The sequence below is a fragment of the Hakea prostrata genome, chromosome 4, assembly GCF_041222555.1.
Source record: "Hakea prostrata isolate BN-2017 chromosome 4, UWA_Hpros_2, whole genome shotgun sequence".
Lineage (NCBI taxonomy): Eukaryota > Viridiplantae > Streptophyta > Magnoliopsida > Proteales > Proteaceae > Hakea > Hakea prostrata.
Window position 1 is genome coordinate 45122854 of NC_142603.1, and position 21360 is coordinate 45144213.

Sequence of the window (21360 nt, forward strand, 5' to 3'; positions counted from 1 at the left end):
GGGTGGTTATCACCACCTGCTTTTGTTTTGAATCTTTGGTTTTTTTACTCTGCAGGAATATCACTCCTCAGACTTTTTCATATTAATAAATACAATTTTTTCGACAAATAAATCTTTTGAAAATACACACTCAGAGTTAAACTTAAATTAAATTTTGAACCCAAAATTAAAAATAAAAAAACAGATTAAAATTAAATACACACGTCAGAATGTTTGTGTGGCAAATAAGAGGTGCGGATGTAGAAAATGTTCCAACCAAGAGCATATGAAAAGCATCGGAAAAATCGTCATCTACATTCTCGAAGTCTTCCTCTGAGCCTCAGAATCTTGAGGCCCCCAATTTGTAAATTCAATTTGCTTTCCAACTCTGCTCCACTGCGATACACTTGTTTACTCAGACGAGAAAGAGAAGGAGCATAATCACGAACCAACATGCCAACTGATCTTGATGAAATCTCTGAGGAGTATATCAGTTTTCTCCTGTAGATGGAAAGTCGTCGCCTCGCCATTCTCTGTTCTCACCTTCGTCAGGTTGATTCGAGCCCTTCTATATCTTCTGCTACCTCGACGAAATTGCCAAGCTTGACATGTATTCCGTGGGTTTCCACGTCGATTTGTGGTTCCGCCTCGGGTGATCAACACATGCAAGATTCAAAGAAAGTCAATGAAGAAAAGGATTGCATTTTCTGCCGGATTATTAGAGGTGAATCCCCTGCATTTAAGGTACTTTTGATTTGCATTTTAGTGGAACTTTCTTTTTGTTTCTTATCTACTTACTTTTTTTTTATCAAATTTTGACTAGATTTTTAGGAGTTTATGGGTGTTGGCAGGTCCAAACTGAATTTCTTGTTGGTTTTGTGATCTTTGATAGCCAAAGGCTATTCTGTACACACTTATGTTTTTTCCTTCCCCCTTTTGGCATTCATTTCTTGGAATTTCAGCGTGATTGTTCTACGGAACTCTTTACTCAACTAGTGATTGGCAATCATGGTATGACTTTTAGATGCCCATATTGAGTTCAAAATGAAAACTATTAGAATCTGTAGTTAGAATTTTGAATGTTAAAATTTGATGGATGCTACATGAAGTTTTAACCTTAGTTTCCAGATTCTATCTGGTTGTTAACTGGCTTTTCTGCTAGTAGGTTGGTTTCTTGAAGATTCTTCGATGCTATCGTAGCATGTTCTTGGCTACAATTCCCTTTCACCAACACCATTATAGGTTGTGGCAATGATTTCAGAGTTACTTCAACCATTAAGGCTGTTGCTTCAAAATTTCAGGCTTGATAAACAATATAGCTTGCATTATTCCTCGAGAAATTTGCATATCGATGTTCTGTCAACCACCATTTCATTTTGTCTGTATGTAACAAACAGTATACTGACTGAACTCGTTTTAGATTCTTGTTGATCACAATGATTGGTTTATTCTTAAGTTTTGAAAGAAAATATGAGAGCAGGAAGACTTATATTTAGTTTATTCCTTTGGTAACGTATCTTTGAGTTAAGGCGTTAGAAGTTTCTCTTTAAATCACAAGTCTATGCAAGCTAACTGGTGAGGACAATATTCGGATTAGTCTCAGGCTTATGCTATTTTCACAAGAATAGCATATTTGTGCAGTAGCCAGTCTTGAACTTTCTGGAGAAGTCTGACCTACTTAAGTGATGTAGGAAAAACCTAAAAACTAGATTTTCTTACAAGGATTACATGCTAACCTAAGGTAGGCACCAATCACTCTCCTAAGTACTGTCTTTTTTCCTTTTGGGTGGGGGGGCAACAATAGACATGAGGGGGAACAACGATGATGGTAAGCAGTGGACAATAGAAATACTAGGCTACACATATTCAACTGAACAATGTTCAATTGGTTGCTAAAGAGGTTAGACATCGGGCAACACTTTGTCAGATACTAGGGAACTTTCAAGAGCCTTAAAACTTGTAAGACAAAGCATATCAAGAATTTCAGCCAACAGTCATGTCAAGGCAGCAACACTGCCATTATAAAGAGACTAAAGGGCAAAACAGGTGAAAGGGAATTAAAAATGAGGCTAGGAGAAAAAAATACTACTGCGGTTTTAGGGCTGCAGTTGGCGGACAGCTTCCATTAGGTTGTAGTTCTACAGTTGGCAGGGTGGGGGTGGGGTGGTGCAGATCTGGACCCTAATTAGGGCCCTTAGACTTGCTGCCCTGCCCTTAGAAGCCTAAGTGAAGCCCCTAGGCATGCAGCCTAGCACCACCTCAAACCATTATCAGTTTCTATGCTTGGTGTTCATTCAAGGTTAATAATTTCAGTGGCAATTTTGTAATCCTGCTTTATCAGAGGGGGCATTTCAGTAACTCTTTTAATTATTTTTAAGTCACTGAAGGGTCCACGAATTAGGTCCTAGTCCATGTAAAGGTCTTAAATATAAAGACCAGTTGAAGTTAGTTTTTCTCTTTCCGAGGTTATTGCACTTAGTTTCTATTGTGAGACTTCAGTTAGGAATTTAAACCAGATTAGAACTCCAGCTTAGTATGCATTAAAAGAGCCTCCACTTGATGGGAAAGGTACCCAATTTCAGATCCTTAATGAAGTCTTCTCAGTTCGAGGATCTTATGATTATTGCTGCTGCAATGTATGTTTCTTCAATTTGGAGATTACAAGATTGAAGAACATTGATGTCCTAGGTGAAATCAGACCTAGGTTCCTGCTGTGGCTGAAATGATAGCCTTCTACAATTCCATTTCCGCTTGATCCAAGCATCTAGAAGGCCCCAACCCAGGTATTTGGCAGCCTGCACCCCATCCCCTTTCTTCTATCACCCTTTATCTTTATTTTCTTGAATTTTTGGACTTCCCAAGAGAGTCAAAAAAAAAAAAAAAATCAAGGTTAGCTCCACTCCAACCTAGCTGTTAGATCTGTCTCACACTTTGGGCACATCATCCTGCCTAGCATAATAACCTTAGATCCCAGTTTTACCCCTTCTGACCATCCAGTTTAAAGATATAAATATTTCTTGAAAATTCGTAATCAATAATACCCAAAAAACAACAAACCTCATATCTTCCATTTAGTCATCCAAGGAGGACCACATCCCTATATTATTACCTATATTCCCTCCAAGTTTCAGCCCATTCTAACACCTATAGACTCTACTTTCTCATCATAAGGATTTTATCCCATATCTCCCAAGGGATGGGCCAAGTACCCTTGATACCATGATATCATTTAAGAGCACATTAAATTTGGCCTGAAGCTAACCCTTTTCCCTTAAAATCAAACCTGTGCTGTGCACTCCATATGAGTTGGTTCTTTTAAAGATCTTGGAATAAGTTACCCTTGATCAATTGAGGCAACATCAAGGGGTGGTGAACTAGGTTTGAGAAAAAGTTGATAACAACATGAGGGCCTCAGGGACAGAACTCATGGAAAAAGGAAAGATACAACATAAACCAAATGAGGGGAGTAGACTTAGAAGAAGAAAAAAGAGACCAGAAAAATTGACATGAAGAAGAGAAAGAGGAATTTTGCATTAATTGAGAGAGGGAGCAGACCCAGTTTTCGGTATTTATTCATTGTGCATTAAATTCTTTGGTGATTGCCAATTAGCATTTCAAAGAGGGGAATAATATGAATTCTGGGTCAGGGCCTGTTACAAGTAGTAGTTATAACTTGTGTCTGTAGAAGAAAAAGGGGAAAAAGTTGACACCGAGGGGGGTGGGGGTGGGGGTATAGAGCAGTTAAACTAAAAACAAGAGGAAGGGAAAAAAAAATTAATAGCAAATGGAGCAGTTACATCATCAAAACAGTATAAGAGAAATAGTAATACAAAGAAACTAAAAATAAGATCGATATAATCAGAACTACTAGCCAATACTAGGGACTACTACAAGTGGGGTCTGCAGGCTGTGCTCTAGCAATATGTTAACTGCAGAATTCTTTGTCAATCCACATAGAAGCAGTGGATGGCTGAGATCTGTAGTGTCTCCTCTAGTACCTTGAATCCTTGATTGAAGGATATGATGTCAATAGTCATCTGAATAGAGTTGTTTGATTTTTTATCCTTGATGGTATTTTTATTTTTTGAGGTTGCAATGGGGTTTTATGTATTTATGTCCTTTTTGAGGTTGGTTTCTTCCTCTTCCTTTATCTTTGCTAGTACAACAACAACTCAGCTTCACCTTGACTAAACGGGGTCGGCTTAATGAATATTTGCCTTCCATTCAGTTCTATTTGAGGACATACTGGATACAAGGCTTAATCCATTTATCTCTTTTCTCACCTCTCCCCTAAGGTAATTTTAGTTCTACCCCTAGTTCTTTTGGTTCCTTCAATTTGGATTAAATCACTTCTCTTTACTGGGGCATTTAAATGCTTCCGTTGTACATGATTGTGCCACTTAAAATAACTTTCTCATATCTCATCATGTATTAGAGCTACTCCTATACCAGCTCCAATATGTCATGCCTTACTTCATCCTTCCTACTTTTGCCACTCATTCATCTCAACATCCTCATTTTTGTTATACTGAGTTTATTTGCATGATGCTTCTTGATTGCTTGATACTCTGCACTATACAGGCATACATCATTGGTGGTCATACAAACATTTAAGCCAACATTCAAGTATGTCAGTAACTCATTAGCTGGATTACAGGTTGAATAGGAAAGGAGGACTTAAGTTGATAAGGAAGTTTTGTTGGTAACTTTTGAAGGGTTTCTGCATCACCATTCTGCAATTTCCTTGCAAGATTTCCCGTTTTAAGGATATCATCCATTTGCCCCTGATCTTCCTGTGTTCTCTGGCCTTTAGGTGGCTCCTAGCCTTCTCCTTGCTCCCTTTAAGAATAATTCCTCTGTCCTTTTCAGTTGGGCTTGCTTGTTTAATAGCGGTCTTGAATTTAAAAAAGAAAAGGATGCAGGTTTGGAGATTTTCTTGATTCACAATTATTTTTCACTTAGCAAATTGAGTAACACTGAAAATTTTGTGTGTGGTGCACCTGAGAGTTCCTTGCTCACATGTTCAGTTTCAGTCTATACTAACATAAAACTTATGAAAACAAAATGGATGGCTAGAAATACGAGGTAATATGTCAGGACATGGGATATTGTTGAATACAATTCTGAAATTTGACATGAGGCCACTGTGAATCATTTTATTTGGATTTCCTTATGGTCAGGATTGTTGTATCATCCTTTCATGTGAAAAACTGTGTAAATCTGAGATGCTCTCTAGTATTTCTATGCTAAAAATTTTCAAAATGAATTTTGTGCCAAATCAATCATATCCTTTTCATTCTCAGATGAAAGATCTCATAATATATTTATCTCTTACACATCAACTTTAGGCATTGCAAAACCCACTGTAGAAAAGATTTACACTTTTTCACATCTCTCTTCGTAGTTTCCTAATTTCTTTTATTTTTATGATGTGTTTGGGTTGATCTTTCTACAGCTCTATGAAGATGACACATGCCTTTGCATTCTGGATTTAAATCCTCTGAGTCATGGGTAAGGTATTTTTACTTGAGACACAATTATAATTTTCTATTCTGCCAGATGCAGTCTTCTCTTTCTCTCTCCCCTTGGTTGGAGACAAGGAACAAAAACGCTATCTGAATTTTGTCATTGTGTTGTAGTTATTATTTCCTTTTTGCACTCATCAAGTTCTTTGCAATAATGGACCTTCTCTAACTATTTCTACTCTATTTGCATTTGGTTTTATTTATATGGATAGACACTCTCTTATTATTCCGAGAGCACACTTTTCATCCTTGGAAACGACTCCTCCTTCTGTAAGTCATTCTCACCCAAGATTTCCATTTGTATGAGGTATCTATACTGTGTTCCATGAACTAGCTATCTCAACCAATTAAAAAAAAATATCACACTCTTTACTGTTTCATGTGGTAGTAATGATTCTGAGCATTCTTTGACAGATGTTGATGACTGTTGGCAATTTTTTCAGGATCCCTTGAAGCTACAGCTGCTATTCTGTTTGAATTTTTAACTAGTTTATCATGTTAATATGCCATTTTCGTCATCAATGCTGGTTGTGCATCTATAATTCTCATGATCTGGTGTCCAACCTTGCAAGATGCAATTACTATTATCTCATATTTTTGCTTCTAGAGAAGGGGGTGGGGTGGGGTGGGGTGGATTTGTGATCTGTAAACTATCCTGGAACCAGCAACTGGTTCTTGGTAAAGACCAGAGAACAGAAGTGATTGAGGAAGAAGGGAAAGTGAACAATGGGAGACAAGTGTTGTGTGATAGGATGTGCATTTCTACTGTATCAGTCAATACATCTATTAATATTTAGTCAAAATGAATTACAAGAGGAATATAACTCTCATTAAACTAAGCCAAAAGCCTAATCGGAAATGTATACAGAATAGAACACTAACTCTGGGATTGTGTCTGGTAGCTGAGAAAAGGGAAGGAAAGAACAATAATTGTTCATTAGAATGTAAAAGAAAAGAAAGACCAAAAATCAAAAGGAAAGAAATGAAAATTTAAAAATCTTGTCATTTGAAAGTGTTGTAATGTAAGGAATTGCTCCTTTAAAAGTATATTATTCACAAGACCCCAATAGGGTATTTATAGAATTATATTTACAACCTAGTTAAGCCCTATACTAAGTAGGAAAATGAAATATAAAACAAATAGAAATAAAACTCTAGACTTATTAGGAAACATAATCCTATTCTAATTAGGAAACCTTATTCCATGTTTTCAACACTCCCCCTCAAGTTTGAGCATAGATATTTATCATGCCTAACTTGCTCATAATGTAATTGAATATCTTCGTGCTCAAGCTCTTTGTGAGCACATCAGCCTGTTGCTCGTTTGAAGTAACAAAGGTGATATGGATTAGCCCAGCCTCAAGCTTCTCTTTGATGAAATGTCTATCAATTTCCACATGCTTAGTTCTATCATGCTGTACCGGGTTATGAGCTATGCTGATTGCTGACTTACTATCTGAGTATAATTGTATAGGAACCTCCAAATCTGTCCCAACCTCTTGAAGCAGCCCTTTAAGCTATAGTATCTCACAAATGCCTTGAGCAATCGCCTTAAACTCGGCCTCGGCACTGGACCGCGCAACAACAGCCTGTTTCTTGCTTCTTCAAGTCACAAGGTTACCTCCCACATATACACAATACCCAGAGGCAAGGTTTAAAGTATCCCACGATACCATGCGATACTAGCCGATACGTATCCATATTTGACCCAACCAATACGATACATCTCGATACGTCTCTCCATTGAATTACACTAAAATACATTAGCTAGAGCGATACAATACTCGATACAGGACGATACGTCTCTTAAAATCACATGACCTATACGATACTCGATACCGATACTTTAAACCTTGCCCAGAGGTAGACCTCCTATTATCTAGACATCCTGGCCAATCCGCATCTATATATGCCTCAATCTTCAAATGTCCATGAGCTGAAATTAAAATCATCCGGAGTAGTCTCAAGTATCTCAAGATCCGATATACGCATCCAAAGTGAGGAATAGGGACAGCAACCGCAACAAGACTAACCGCAAATGTGATGTCAGTGTGAGATAGATAAATCAACTTCCATAATTGATACCATCTGCAACGGTTCTCCTCCCGCCTTCAAGTGTAGGTTAGGCTCAATAGGAGTCTTAGAGCTACATCCTAGCATTCCAGCAAAAAGATCCAATGTAACTCCCAGGATAGAGATACACCGCACAATATGCCAACTAAACCTAGGAAATATTTTAGTTTTCCCATATCTGATATCAAATCAGTTCCCAAAAAGTCTTTAATGCTGAAATCTCATCCTCACTACCCCGTGATCACAATATCATCCACATATACTAAAAGTATAGTAGGTGGCAACCATCTCTTTAATAAACAAAGTGTGGCTGCATTGCGCTTATAGCCATTAGATATAGTGCCACGAACCCCAAACCACGCTCTTAGTGATTGCTTCAACCCAACAAAGCCCCTAACTTGCACACTTCCTATAAGTCTCCGAGTAGAATACTCGGGTGGTATATCCAATATACCTCTCTTGAGTTCTCCATGCAAAAAGGCATACACATCTAATTGTTGTAAACTCCACCCTATAATTGCACATGAAATAATAGTACGAACCGTGCATCGCAACAAGGGCAAATGTCTCCGGTAGTCAACGCCATAAGTCTAAGTGAAACCGGCCACCAAATTGCCTTGACCCAACAGCCCACTACCTGTACTTGATCACAAACACCCATTGCACCCAAAACCGCCAGGCAAAGTCACCAAGTCCACGTCCCCAAAGCTGCACCTCACTATAGCTCTCCGCGAGTGAGATGATGCTCCGCCAAGTGTTAGGAATAGAAGAGAGGACAAAGAGGAAATAAAACGAAATCGGAGATAGAGACTATATGAAACATAATGGAAACAGGATGGGTCAAGCGAGGCGCCAATCAATTGGTAAGTCCAAAGTAGGATTAGAAGAAGGGTCAAAGACAGACACCTAGGGAATGGATGTCAGGGCCAGAACCAAAGCGACGGCGGTGAAGGGGTCACGGCATAAGCAGAGGTAGTCTCCCGATATCACTACCAGCGCTCCGGTCACTACTTCCAAAGGAGGATCATCTCAGAATCTCGGAGAAATAGAAAGGAGGAACAACACGGAACCTCCACTAAAACTCCCCCCCGAAGAGGTGTAGGGGAAAAAATGAAGTCCCGGAACACAACATCTATAGAGACGAAAAACGACAAGAACTAGGATGATAACACATACCCATGTGTAGGAGGATAACCCAAGAAAATGCACTAACCCACGAGGATCTAACTTTCCATGAACATGGTGGCCGACAAAGGCAACACATCCAAAAACCAGGTGAGACCAAAGACCGTTGTACCAAAAGAACCCAAGGGGACAAGTTGTCAAGACTCGGAAGGCAGGTTAATTAGATAGCCGCAAAGAACGGCACCCCAAAACCGAAGAGGCACATGCATAGAAAACACGAGGGAACATGCACCTCAAGTAGATGTCTACGTGTTCGGCAACCCCAGAGGTGGAGTGTCAACGCAACTAGTTTGGTGTATGATGCCATGGTGCAAGTAGGAAGGGAATGCACCACCCAAGTACTCGGCCGATCCGATGAAGGAGACTGTCACCCCAAACCGAGTCCTAATCATATTATGAAAATTTTGAAAGCACGAGAAAATGTCACTGGTGAAGTAAGTAAACCTAGTGGTCCTAGTACAATAGTCATAAAGGTAACAAACCATTATGACCGAGACGAACACGGCCCGAGAAGGACCCCACACATCAAAGTGAATGACCGAAAAAGGAATTTTATTACGATTATATAAAATAGGGTAAACATGCCGGCGTGGCCAAAATACACGCCGCAATAAAAATCATCAAATTCACCTTTAATCAAATCAGAAATAATGAACAAAATAGGTAAATGAACATGGCCAAGAAGACTATCCACCGTAATAAAATAAAAAGTGCAAGGGAGGTGGAACTAGAGACCGAGAAAGTGCCGATGGGGACCCACCATAAGTAGAGCCCTCCCTCGCCACCACCGCCAATGTAAGACCTATCCAAGTCCCGAAACATACAACGAGAAGGAAAGAAAGTATGCAGCTCATATCATGAGTAAGGTTACTAATAGATAAAAGATTAGCCAAAACTAGGAACATACAGACATAGAAAGGAAGAGAAGGCAACAGAAAAGACCCCCGAGAAGGGAGAGAGACCCACACCTGAACACCCGAGCAAAGGGACAGATGAATAAGTATGAAACAAAGTAGATGAGCCGCAATAGCCGTGCCCAGTGAACCGGAGGGATAAGTCAAATGACAGAACAACCAAAAATACCAGGGGATTGTGGATCAACAGAGGCATCAATGACAGAGGCAACGACGGAGAAGATGAGTCAAGATAGACATCAAAGCGAAGGCGGAGCTCATCCGAGAAAGATGTGGAGTACTAGGGTGTCGAAGGCGACGAGATGAATGCGCTCGATTCCACACCTCCACGGAATTTGTTGGACGCATGAATCAAACGTTGAGATGCTCCACAATACACACCGGAGGCAAAAACAACAGAAATGCCATAACCAGCCACCAATGCATCATCGATGTTTGAAGTGTACCATAGCTGCCAAGTCCCGGATCACATGGATAGGCAGCAAGAAGGAAAGACAGAAAGGATATCGTGAATGATCAAATTATATAATCGCAAAAAATATAAACCTGATCTTCCCATGGATAGACAAAGCAAGATCTTCGATGTAAACTCCATAAAAATCTAAAGTCAGTAATATCCCGAAGAGTGAAGACCAGAAAGAGGAATGTCCTCCGAACGATGATCACAATAAAGTATGTGCATACCATCTCCGAGATTTATCAGTAACCCAAAAGCCGAAGAAGGAGAGATAACCCACAGATCAATGGAGTTGATAAAAACCCACGACCAAGCAATCCGATACACAAAGTAGACAGGAAGATGAGAAGTCCCCAAGATGGCAAGACCACAAGCACCAAACAGGAAACCAACGAGACCAAAGAAATGTCCCAAAGCACGGACAGAGAAAACTCAGATCCATGAATGGAAGACAGGAGACCTGATTACCAAAAAAGGAGAAAAGGATCACCACACACAAGAGAAATTACAAGAAGTCCCCGAACTTCAAAATACAAAAAGTCCCCGAAATATTAAATACCCCACAACACGAAAAATACCACAGTTACCAACCTCCAATGGTATATTATTAATCAAAGACACCGAAAGATGAGACACAACCTAAATACACCAACAAAATTTCCAGACAGCATAACACCAATATACATTCAGATACCCAAAAGAAAACAAACACGAACACTCAAAAAAATCTACAGACCGAGGATGAAAAAACTGCTCATACCATGTTAATTTGAGGAATTGCTCATCTAAAAGTATATTATTCACAAGACCCCAATAGGGTATTTATAGTTACAACCTAGTTAAGCCCTATACTAAGTAGGAAAAAGAAATATAAAACAAATAGAAATAAAACTCTAGACTTATAAGGAAACATAATCCTATTCTAATTAGGAAACCTCAGTCCATGTTTTCAATAGAAAGCAATGGTAAAAAATTAATTAGGGGCTGATGTGGCAATCCCCAACACTTGTGCTTCTCCCAACTCATCCAACAGCTCATCAATGGCGGAATAGGAAATTTATCAGGAACTGTGATTTTGTTCAATGGCCGGTAGTCTACACAAAACCTCCAGCCACCGTCTTTCTTTCATTCCAGCAACACTGGACTTGAGAATGGACTTATGCTTGGTCGAATTATTCCTGTAGCCAATGTCTTGCTCACCCATTTCTCCGCTTCATTTTTTTTGCACATGTGGGCAGTGATATGGTCTGATATTTGGCGGGTTGCTGCTGTGTACTAATCTGAGGCGGAGCAGTGGTCCATTGGGGCGGTAAACCACTCGGCTTAGTGAAAAGGTGCTCCAACTCAGCCAACAACTGTCCCAATGGTGGGAAGATAGAGTTTTGTACCTCTGGTTCTTCAACAGCTAAAAGCTGTAGCCAATGCCCCTCTCCTTCTAGTTGCATCATTCTCCACAGTCCGCATGTTGTAGTCTCCTTGCGCAACAGGGATGAGTCTTCTTGTTATCTGACATGTTTCCCATTCCATTTGAAACTCAATACTATTTTGTTTCCAGTTACTACAGACTTCTCCTAGCATGGATAGCCATTCAATGCCCCAGATAAGATCAACAGTCCCCAAGTTGAGCAGCAACAAATTTGGAGTAAAAATCGCGTCACCAAGATCAATCCCTGCCTTGGAATGCACTGCCTATTGCCCAACATGACTTTGAATCCCTTTTCTTGCAGCAGTAGGTGTGTGAAGGAATTCCCACCCTTAATCCATCTTTTCTCTTTTTCAAAACTGAAACAGACAGTGGTGTGCCAGAGGGGATTGAATGAGAATTGCTCCTGGAATCTCAACAGGTCTTCGATAATCTAACTTCTTCTGATTCTTCTTTCGACTCGGATGACGACAATATTAACAAAGTTCATCCATTGCACAATCATTAATGCCCCTGCCTGACAAAATTTCTCTCTGGAGCTCATGGTCTCAGAAGATGGATTGGAACTGATCCTTAATTCAAACATGAAATACTTTTATGGAATCTCTTTAATATTCATCTTTTTACCATTTCAACCCTTTGTTTTATCACTAATTTGTAGGCAACAAGCTTCTGCAACTAGCCTCATTACAATTAATGCCACTTCAGTGGACAGCTCTGCCATCTCAAACCTGTGTGAAAGAAAAAAATAGCACCATGTATATGAAAGAAACAGAACTAAGGCTTAGGTTTCCTGGATCCTCATCTCCCCTATGGGATCCGGGGATTTCCCCTTTTCAGTTGCAGAAAACAAGATGAAAAACCGAATAACTCTTATATTTTCCTGCATCGGCTGTTCATTCCCATTTGGATAACCTACCTTAATAACTCCCCAGTATTGAAGTTGTGCTAAAAAAATTCATTTGGTTTTTCTGACTCCTCCTATTTCTCCTTGATTTCATACCTTCTCCCTGCAGTCTTATTTGAGGCTCCTCTCCTATTTCTTCATTCCCAAGAAATGTCTGTGTTATTTCATAGGTCCTCTAGCCGCTCTTGGGTACTGATACAGAGAGAAATTTATCTGGAGGGTCTTTTACTCAGCCATCTGTGGTTTTTAAGTGGAATGACTTGAAATCTATTATATATTAAGTCTATACTGTTTCTTATTAGTGATGGTAGATCTGTCACATGGGGTTTTGGTTAGAGAGTTATGTGTCACATGTAGACATGATATATGTATGCTGAACATATATCTCCTTCACTGTGACAACATATGGTTAGCTAGGCTTCCTGACACCCTTCAACCATATCAGTTTCAGACTCTAATATCCTTGTGGTGGTATTCTTATTATAATCCCTTCGATAAGATAAACTAACAAATTTCTGGTTTTCTGTTTTTTCCTTAAATACTTTCCTCTTACTCCGTGTCATTGTTTGTTCTTTATTAAACTTGTTTAATTTCTTAGCTCCATAGAATTATTGGATTCCATCCTGTTGAAATTATATACATGCAGTGGGCAACCTTTCTACTTCAAACTCAAGTATAAGAAAATATATGTGAATCCTAACTGGATACTGCAATTTAATTTGTCTTATAACTTATCCTTCAGGTGGTCGGAGCCATGTGTTCTAAAGTGCCCTTTATTAGCAAGGCAATCATGAAAGCCACTCAATGTGGTAGGGCTTCATCATGTAACTGTTCTTTTACTTCCTTCTGAGGTTCTACTTCATGTGTTTATTTGCTGCAAACCTTTTATTCTCTTTTAAATGTGTGATGGTTAGACCCTGCCATTGTAAAGAGTGTCTAGTGCACAAGGCTTCTGATATTACAGGCCCTGGGAGGGCAAATGTCCACAAGCCTTACCCCCTGCTTCGTAGGAGAGACTGTTTCCAAGTTTCAAGACCCTGATCTGTTTATTTATACAAAATGGAAGTTGGATTACATGCTTTCTAGAGTTCAGAGGGGAAAAACTATATTACTATGCAAATAGAAACATTATTTGATTACTTTTTGGTTAGTTGATGAACATTAGATGTTTCACTTGGTCCATTGTGTCTTTATGACAACTAATGCCTGATAAGCGAGGCTGATCATTCCATGTTTATAATAAGAAAAGGGATGAGGAAATTATTTTTTTGTTTCATGCCCTCGGTTTAGAACTCTAAGACTGAAAGCTTTATGCTTTTGATGAGCATTTTCTGGTCTATCATTGGTGTCTTTCAATTTAAGTCAGCCAAGCCCACCACCTTCATGCCCTGCCTTTGATCGAGCACTTTGTCCACTAGGCAGCTATGAAAAGTATTTCACTATTTTAATCAATTAAATGAGATTTGATAAACCAAGAAATAGTTGACATTTGGTTCAATCTCATTCAAATGAAGTGCACATTAGCTAACATGAAGTCATACTGTGTTAGGACCCTAGGATGAGGCCATGTGGAGGAGGGAGAGAGAATTAGGGTATGTTGGGGTAATAAATGGGGGGACAATTGAGTGGAGAGGCATCGAATATTATGGGAGTGATTTTGGGCAGGCGTAGGTGAGGGGCACCTTCTGGGTGTGGGGGTGACTGGCACCATTAAAACCAGTTTATCAGTGTTATTTCTTACATTTTAGTATTGATTTTCTAAGATATTAGAAGGGTTTTACCAACTGGCATCAGAGCATTCACAATCCCAGGGAGATAATGGCACTACCTTCATTTTCTGGCGAAGGAGAAAGTCAGAGATGGATTCTAGAAGTTATGTTGTTCTGCTGGGAGAACCGGATCGAGGAAGAGCAGTGGCTAGGAGTGGCGATCCAACATTTGGAAGGAGAGGCACTCGATTGGATCTATTGCAAGGACTTGATGGAATTTACCTGGATGAACTTCAAGAAGGCGTTGGTTAACAATTTTGGTAACGGGAAGGTTGCAATGAGTCCTCCTATCAAATCAGCATCGGTTCTTTAAGAAGGGGATTTGCAGCACCACTCCTATCAAGTGCAGGAAGTGGCCAATTAGTTGCGAAGTTGTTTTAGTTGCAAAAGTTGTTTCTCACCGAACCATGATAAGAATGCCAAATAGAGGTTTGATGGTTGAGGCTATTGGTTTTAGTGGTGGAATAAGAAGCAAGGGTCACACAATTGGGTGTGGGAGATGGTCGGCAGCGACTGGCGGAAACCAGCAAGTGGCGGCAAGAAGTTCTGTTCGTAGAAAAGGGAGAAGACGACGCTGGTTGAGGATCTTGTAGGGTTGGTTTGGACCAACTCAAACCGGTTTACGGGTTCGGTTCTCTCATTAAGAACCAAGGTTTTTCTAATTTGGGCCCAACTCAGGTACGCTTATTCTCAAACATAGGGCCCAAACGAACCAAATTTAAAGACTAGGCCATCTGGTTCCCTAAGAAACCCCCTTGGACCCAACCCATTCCATTAACCCCAAGCCCATCTCATTTCATTAACCCATATTTCTTAACGCATGTTCAAACGAATTATCTTGGGCCCATTCCACTTTTATGACCCAAAGACCAATTCAGCCCATCAACCCAACGCCCAACCCATTTCTTTTAACCAATGGTTTTAAGTATTTGAACCCCACCCGTTTTAACCATCACTCATGGGCTTGGCCCATTTTTTGTTTACCCTAAACCCAAGTCTTCTCAGCCTTACCTTGAGCCCAAATATTTCAGCTGGACCAAAACCCAACCAAGAGAACAATTTAAACCGTGGATTCACCAAACCAGTGGTTCGACCAAGCCAACAAAGGGGGCAACCATTATCTTCAACCTCACAGGTTATTGACGATGGAGGCGGAGCAGGAGGCGGAGGGCGAGAGGTGCCTGCGTGTAAACTGGGCGTCGATCTCGTTGACGGTGACAAGAGCAATCCACCCGAGTGGCAAACCCCTACATTTGATGCTATTTTTTTCAAGTTTCTCACACATTCGTTTTGGCCTTTGGTGCCGAGACGAGATCATCCTCCAATCAAGGGCCTAGTAGTAAGGATGGAATACTGCTCTTCGGTGGTCATTTGTTTTGCTTTTCTGGGGCTATATCATACAAGTGGCTGTTTCCAAGATGTGCCTTGGCAATGCATCATGGCATGGATTGACTGCAGAAGCACTACATTTGGGAATTCCATAGGTGTTGTGCCCATTTATGCTAGATCAATTCTATTGGGCAGAGAGGATGTTCTGGCTTGGAGTGCACTAGAACCATTGGAAAAGAGATACCTGCTTCCAGATGATGCTGATCTGGTGAGCATTCGGCAAGCTGCAGTCCGGCTATCAAATGCCATAAACTCTAACTAGGGTTAGTTGGAGGTTAGTTTGTTTCGGTACTTGCACGGCTCGCGGGAGATGGCTGGCACACATGTGAAGACTCAACCTCAAATTTTCCATTACCTTGAGGACAAGGTGATTTTCGAGGGGCCGGTAGTTGTTAGGACCCTAGGATGAGGCCATGTGGAGGAGAGAGAGAGAATTAGGGTATGTTGGGGTAATAAATAGAGGGACAATTGAGTGGAGAGGCATCGAATATTATGGGAGTGATTTTGGGCAGCCGTAGGCTGAGGGGCACCTCTGGGTGTGGGGGTGACTAGCACCATTAAAACCAATTTATCAGTGTTATTTCTTGCATTTTAGTATTGATTTTCTAAGATGTTAGTAGGGTTTTGCCATACTACTATATAAACTGTCATTAGCACATAATGTTCAGGTATGTTCCTGCATCACAGTGTTAACCCTTCTTAGTAAATGGTTTTTAAGCTGATCTATGTGCACTCTTGCTTCTCTGGTTGTAGATCAGTAGTCACCATACCAAATTTAATACTAAATACCCACGATATTGTCCGCTTTAGTGAAACCTCACATCACGGTTTTGAAGGCATGTTGTAGATCAGTAGTTGTTGAACTCTTGTGGAACCCAAATGCACTAGCCTTCCATTCTGAAGTATCACCCATTACAACTAAAGTCTCTGAGAACACCCAAGGCCCAATTAAACATATTATCTATGGGTGGTGTCTAGAGATTTCTAACATAAAATGCGCCAAGGGTCTACGGGAATCTTACAGACAAGGAAACCCTCTACCTGAACATGTTGCATTCAATGTTCTGTTGCTAGACTTGTGTTTCTGTTTAAAGTGGATTTAAGGATATCATATAGTATGTCATGTTTTGAAATAGTCAAATAGTTTGTCAGTTAAGAGCCTTATCCATGGAAATTTTGTACCATGCAGATTCATTCAATTTGATAGTCAACAGTGGAGCAGCTGCTGGCCAAGTCATATTTCATGTAAGTTCCTTCTGTTTGTTAGTCTTACTGGATATCTGTTATTCTCTTTGGCTTCATATGATGGCAAAGGGAATTGAAGGGAAGGAAAGTAAAATTTTCATCCATGAAAAAGAACTTATTGTAATTATTTGTAATTGTTACTCCGTTTAATTATTTGTGTTCATTCCAAACCATTTATTAAATTTCACTTCGCTTTGATTTTAAGAAGTAAAGATTCGTATGTAAAATATATTTTTAGTAGCATTTTGCCCAAAAAAGGGGGAAAAGAGGGGGTTTGGGGGGGGGGGGGGGGGGGGGGGGGGGATGCGGGCGGTGTGTACATGTATTCACATTGTAATTTGTCTGAACAAAATGAGTGAGCCTCTGTTTATTAAGATGAATGTCAGCACAATTGACTCTTCATCTAACTTTTAGATTTATCATGGCAACTGCAGACACACCTCCATATAGTACCTCGTAAAGCACATGACCAGCTATGGAAATCTGAGGTAAATCTCTGACCCTATCATATTCACTTTTTTTTGTGGTAGCATAGGGTTTAAGCCATCACCCTACAGAGTGTAACTGTTTTATATTTTTGATGGGGGAAGTGGGGAGCTTCCCTAGATCTGTTAGATAAGAAAATTAGTTACTCTTAACCAAAAAAATAATTACAAAACAAGTAGGTCTATTTTGTTTTACGTGTACTTGTCTTGTGTTTAACAAAAATAATACTTAGTTGCTTTGGAGAGTAGTCTTTTTTCCCCAAATCCCATAGATCTAGAAAGATTTGCCTTTGTTTTTACTGCTTTCTATAGCAGTTAGAACTAAAATATCAACGCCTCAAAGGGCATCCGATACATAAGTCAATGGAAGAGACACCTTATAGAAGGGAAATAACTGGGAGATACCATGGTAGCATGTGATACCTTTGATTGGAATATATGTTATAATTTGTATTTATCAGCCAGTGTTCACTAATCTTTTCTGTACTTTGATGTACAATGAGAGTTAGGACTGACACTTCTTAGGCCTCTGAAGTATACTAGAATGAAATTTCACCATCACCCTATGAAATTCCCTACCAAAATAGAGGAACAGAAAATTTTACGTTTGAAAAACTACTTGGTAAGGGCATCACTGGTTGATTATCCTTCCAGCACTCCAAAGTTGAGAGCTACTGTGGATTGAGTGTATGCCTGTTGCTTCCTAGTATAATTGTCAAGGTGTCATCTAGTCTTCCAGGCACATTGCTGGCGATTTGTTATGCGTCATAGTCTTCGAACTAGGCAAATGTGGCGGAAGATAGTCTTGCCTTTTGAAGATACTGCAATTAGGGGTGTAAAAAGATCAGATTCAGATCTGATTGTGGCGTAAATATCATAGAAAAAAATTTGAGGGAAACTTAAGTTTCGACTAGGTGATAATGGGAAACCTAGGTGGGAAACTAAGAAATTTCGAAGAAACTTAGGTTTTTTTGTGCAAGTTTCGACATGTTCTAGGGAGTATTTTAGGGTGAGACTCAGCATTTAAGCTAATTAGAGTATAAAGAACACATTGGCTGTATTTTTCTAAAAAAGTCAATGTAGATGTGTTATTTAATGTACATAACGTCAATGTAGATGTGTTATTTAATGTACATAACATCAATGTAGAGTTTTTTGAGAAGTACACTATAAACTTATCTACTTAAGTACATAACATTCAATATATAATTTCTAACTTCAAAACATCAAATACAAAGTAACTAACAATAAAAGGAAAGTACAACTCAATGCCAAGAGGAGTGCCTCGATGGATCCATCCTGTGAGCCGAGTAATACTATGCCTGTAACATCCTCTCCTTGACCAACAAATATAGACATCCATGACATTTTATGCCTATGGTTGTCAAGGTAATCGACAACTGTAACTTTATAAGTTTGATCATCAACGTGCCTAAGATAATCAGTCTGAGGGAATATGTAATTTGGATAGGGAAGTCCAAATGGAGGGGGTATTTGGGAAAACATGAAAGAAACAAAAAAATTGAAAATATGGGAAAGCTACAAAACTTGCAGGAAAAAGTCCCAGGTTTCCACAAAATTTCCTCAGTTTCCACGAAAATTTTCAGGTTTCCACGAAAATTCCCAGGTTTCCATGAAATTTCCCAAGTTTCCTCGAAATTTTCCATGTTTCCCACGGAATTTGGGAATTTTTTTTTCTCATAAACCAATTGATCTAGCTAGGTTGAACTAGGTTTCAACCAAATTTTGAAGGTGTTGATTGAAACTTGGGATTTTTTTTCGGTCCTCTAGTTTTTTGTTTCAAGGTTCCCAAAATGGGAAATTTCGGTGGAATTTTCGCTAGTTTTGAGGGAATTTTGTTTATGGTAACTATATTTGCATCTTATTTACATAGGGAACGATTTAGTGGATTTGAATAGTATCCAAATAGCTATATTTTTAATGCAGATTATCTTTAATGGGCAGGAAAATATATTGAATATCAAAATCTTGGTAGCCATTGACATCTCAAACTATTTTAATGGGGAGGCTTATGTTTGAGATTTGAGAATCTAGCAACTTTACATTCTTCTACTCTTCTTAGTCTTTGATTTTCTTACATTTCTTACTGTTGATTTTTCATTTATATTTCTTTTAATATAAAATCTAGAAGAATAATCAGATTATCTTCAGTTAAGAATTTATAAAATTAAGATAATGGAAAGCAAATCCAAGAAGGTAACATAATTGGACAATTAATCGGATAATAGTTGATTGGAGGGGTGTATTACCATATATGCATCCTTTAGTTTTTAGACTGATTTGGATTCTTTTAGATGGATAAGCAGATTTCAGTTGTCCATTTACAACTCTAGCTGCAATTTTATTTGGAGAAATTCTTCCTTGGAGTTGTGCATCTGGAGCTATCCCTGGTGACACATGGCTGCTGGCATTATATGAAAATTTAATAAAATAAAATAAAATATTGGTTTTTTGAAGAACATCTTGGGACAAGCGAGCACTCAAACAAGAGTATACTGTGGAAGAGGTAGCACTTATTGCCTGTGGTTTCAGTTTCAAATGATGAGAAGCATTGGGTACAATACACTGATTGATATTGAATACTTCGCATTGTTGATCTGGTAAATGTTCAGATGCAAACAATGAAAGATGACTTGGAGTACTTGAGGTCAACAAAATGACCTATGACCGAAGAAACTGATTATTAGGGCAAGTGAGGGATCTTTACCTTGTAAGGTGAAAGCATAAAGAGGTTATTAGTACATGGAAGGCACCAAATTCAGTGCTCCCTCTCCTCCCCTCTCTCCCTTAAAAGTGAATAGTTGCTCAACGTTCTGCATTTTGGCCTTTGAATGGGGCCACAGAGACTATGTGTTCACTGGGGATGGACCTCTGCAGTGGCTAGGCCAGGCAGAAACACAGTGGAAGTCTCATCATTGTCAATCCCTTTATTTTTGGACTCTTTAAATCACTTTTAGTAGTGTTTATTACCTCTAGTCATTCCATTTTGGATGTTAGTTCCATCAGGTTGCCAAATTTGTCAACAGATTTGTATGGCTTGACTTTATCTGTCTCTACTATTGATCAAAAGACTAGCTTTCTCTGATTGCAATTCTGCAGAATTCTAGGAGGAAGCCTCTAAAGTTAAACGAAAAAGTGACGCAACTTGCAGATCACATTCAAAAACAGCTGGGAATTGCAAATAAGAAATGCAAAGATGGCAAGGCTGAATAGTCCAGTTCTGTTGGAAACTACATAGGTACATGTGCCATTTTTCATTTTATGTATACTATGATAAAGCGTGTATTCCATTTTTCAAAACATCTATACTGAGATTGCCATGTGACAGATTTGAGGCTTTCTTTCATTCACTGTATAGTAATTGAATTCCTTGGTTAAGAAATAAATGTTTTTGTTGGCAAATGATTTACTGATTAATAATAGAACCTAAGGTGGTTCTCTATTTTGGGGGTAAATTTCATGTAACACCCTTTCAGACCCTAAAACATAGATCATTTTATAACTCATCTTAATTTGACAATTTTATCATTATCCTCCTGTGTCTTCTCTCCTGCTTCCTCAGAACATCACCAACAGCTGAAATAGGCATCTAACATCTCCAGTCTGCACCCCTTGTCACCCACAATTCCTATTCTTCATCCTAATCCAACAAATCCAACCTTGGAGTTTTTTCAAATAGAAAATTACTGATCTGGAAAATCCAGAATTAGAAACCTTCAAGTCTGCAAATTAAATTCGAAAATTCTGAAGTGAGTATAAATCCAGAAAAGTTCAAGACATAGGATCACAGACTGAGATGATGAATCAGAAGAGAAGAAGTTGAATCACCTCACTGGACTTATTCCTGTTAGGTTTCAATACTTGCAGGTCCCTTTCTGATTCTGGAAATCTAAAACCAGGGAGGATTTTGTGGTCTGATCATGCACAAACCTCCACCTGAATTCTTCAACTCCTTTCTTTCTTTTTCCTGTAGCTCTAATGAAATTGA

General features: G+C 39.2%; 1 protein-coding gene across 2 annotated transcripts; it reads left to right on the forward strand.

The window, feature by feature from the left end:
* The first annotated feature begins 246 nt into the window (after positions 1-246).
* HINT3 (histidine triad nucleotide-binding 3) lies at positions 247-20853 on the forward strand. Of its 2 annotated transcripts, none has more exons than XM_089153163.1 (7): positions 247-723; positions 5435-5490; positions 5717-5774; positions 13206-13287; positions 16811-16866; positions 17301-17354; positions 20472-20853. In XM_089153163.1, exons 1-7 carry the CDS (start codon positions 487-489, stop codon positions 20583-20585), a joined length of 657 nt encoding a protein of 218 aa, XP_089009289.1. In that variant the 5' UTR covers positions 247-486; the 3' UTR covers positions 20586-20853. The 2 variants fall into 2 exon arrangements, with proteins under 2 accessions (XP_089009289.1, XP_089009290.1); XM_089153164.1 differs by having other exon boundaries at positions 13206-13272; positions 20472-20849.
* The last annotated feature ends 507 nt before the right edge of the window (positions 20854-21360 follow it).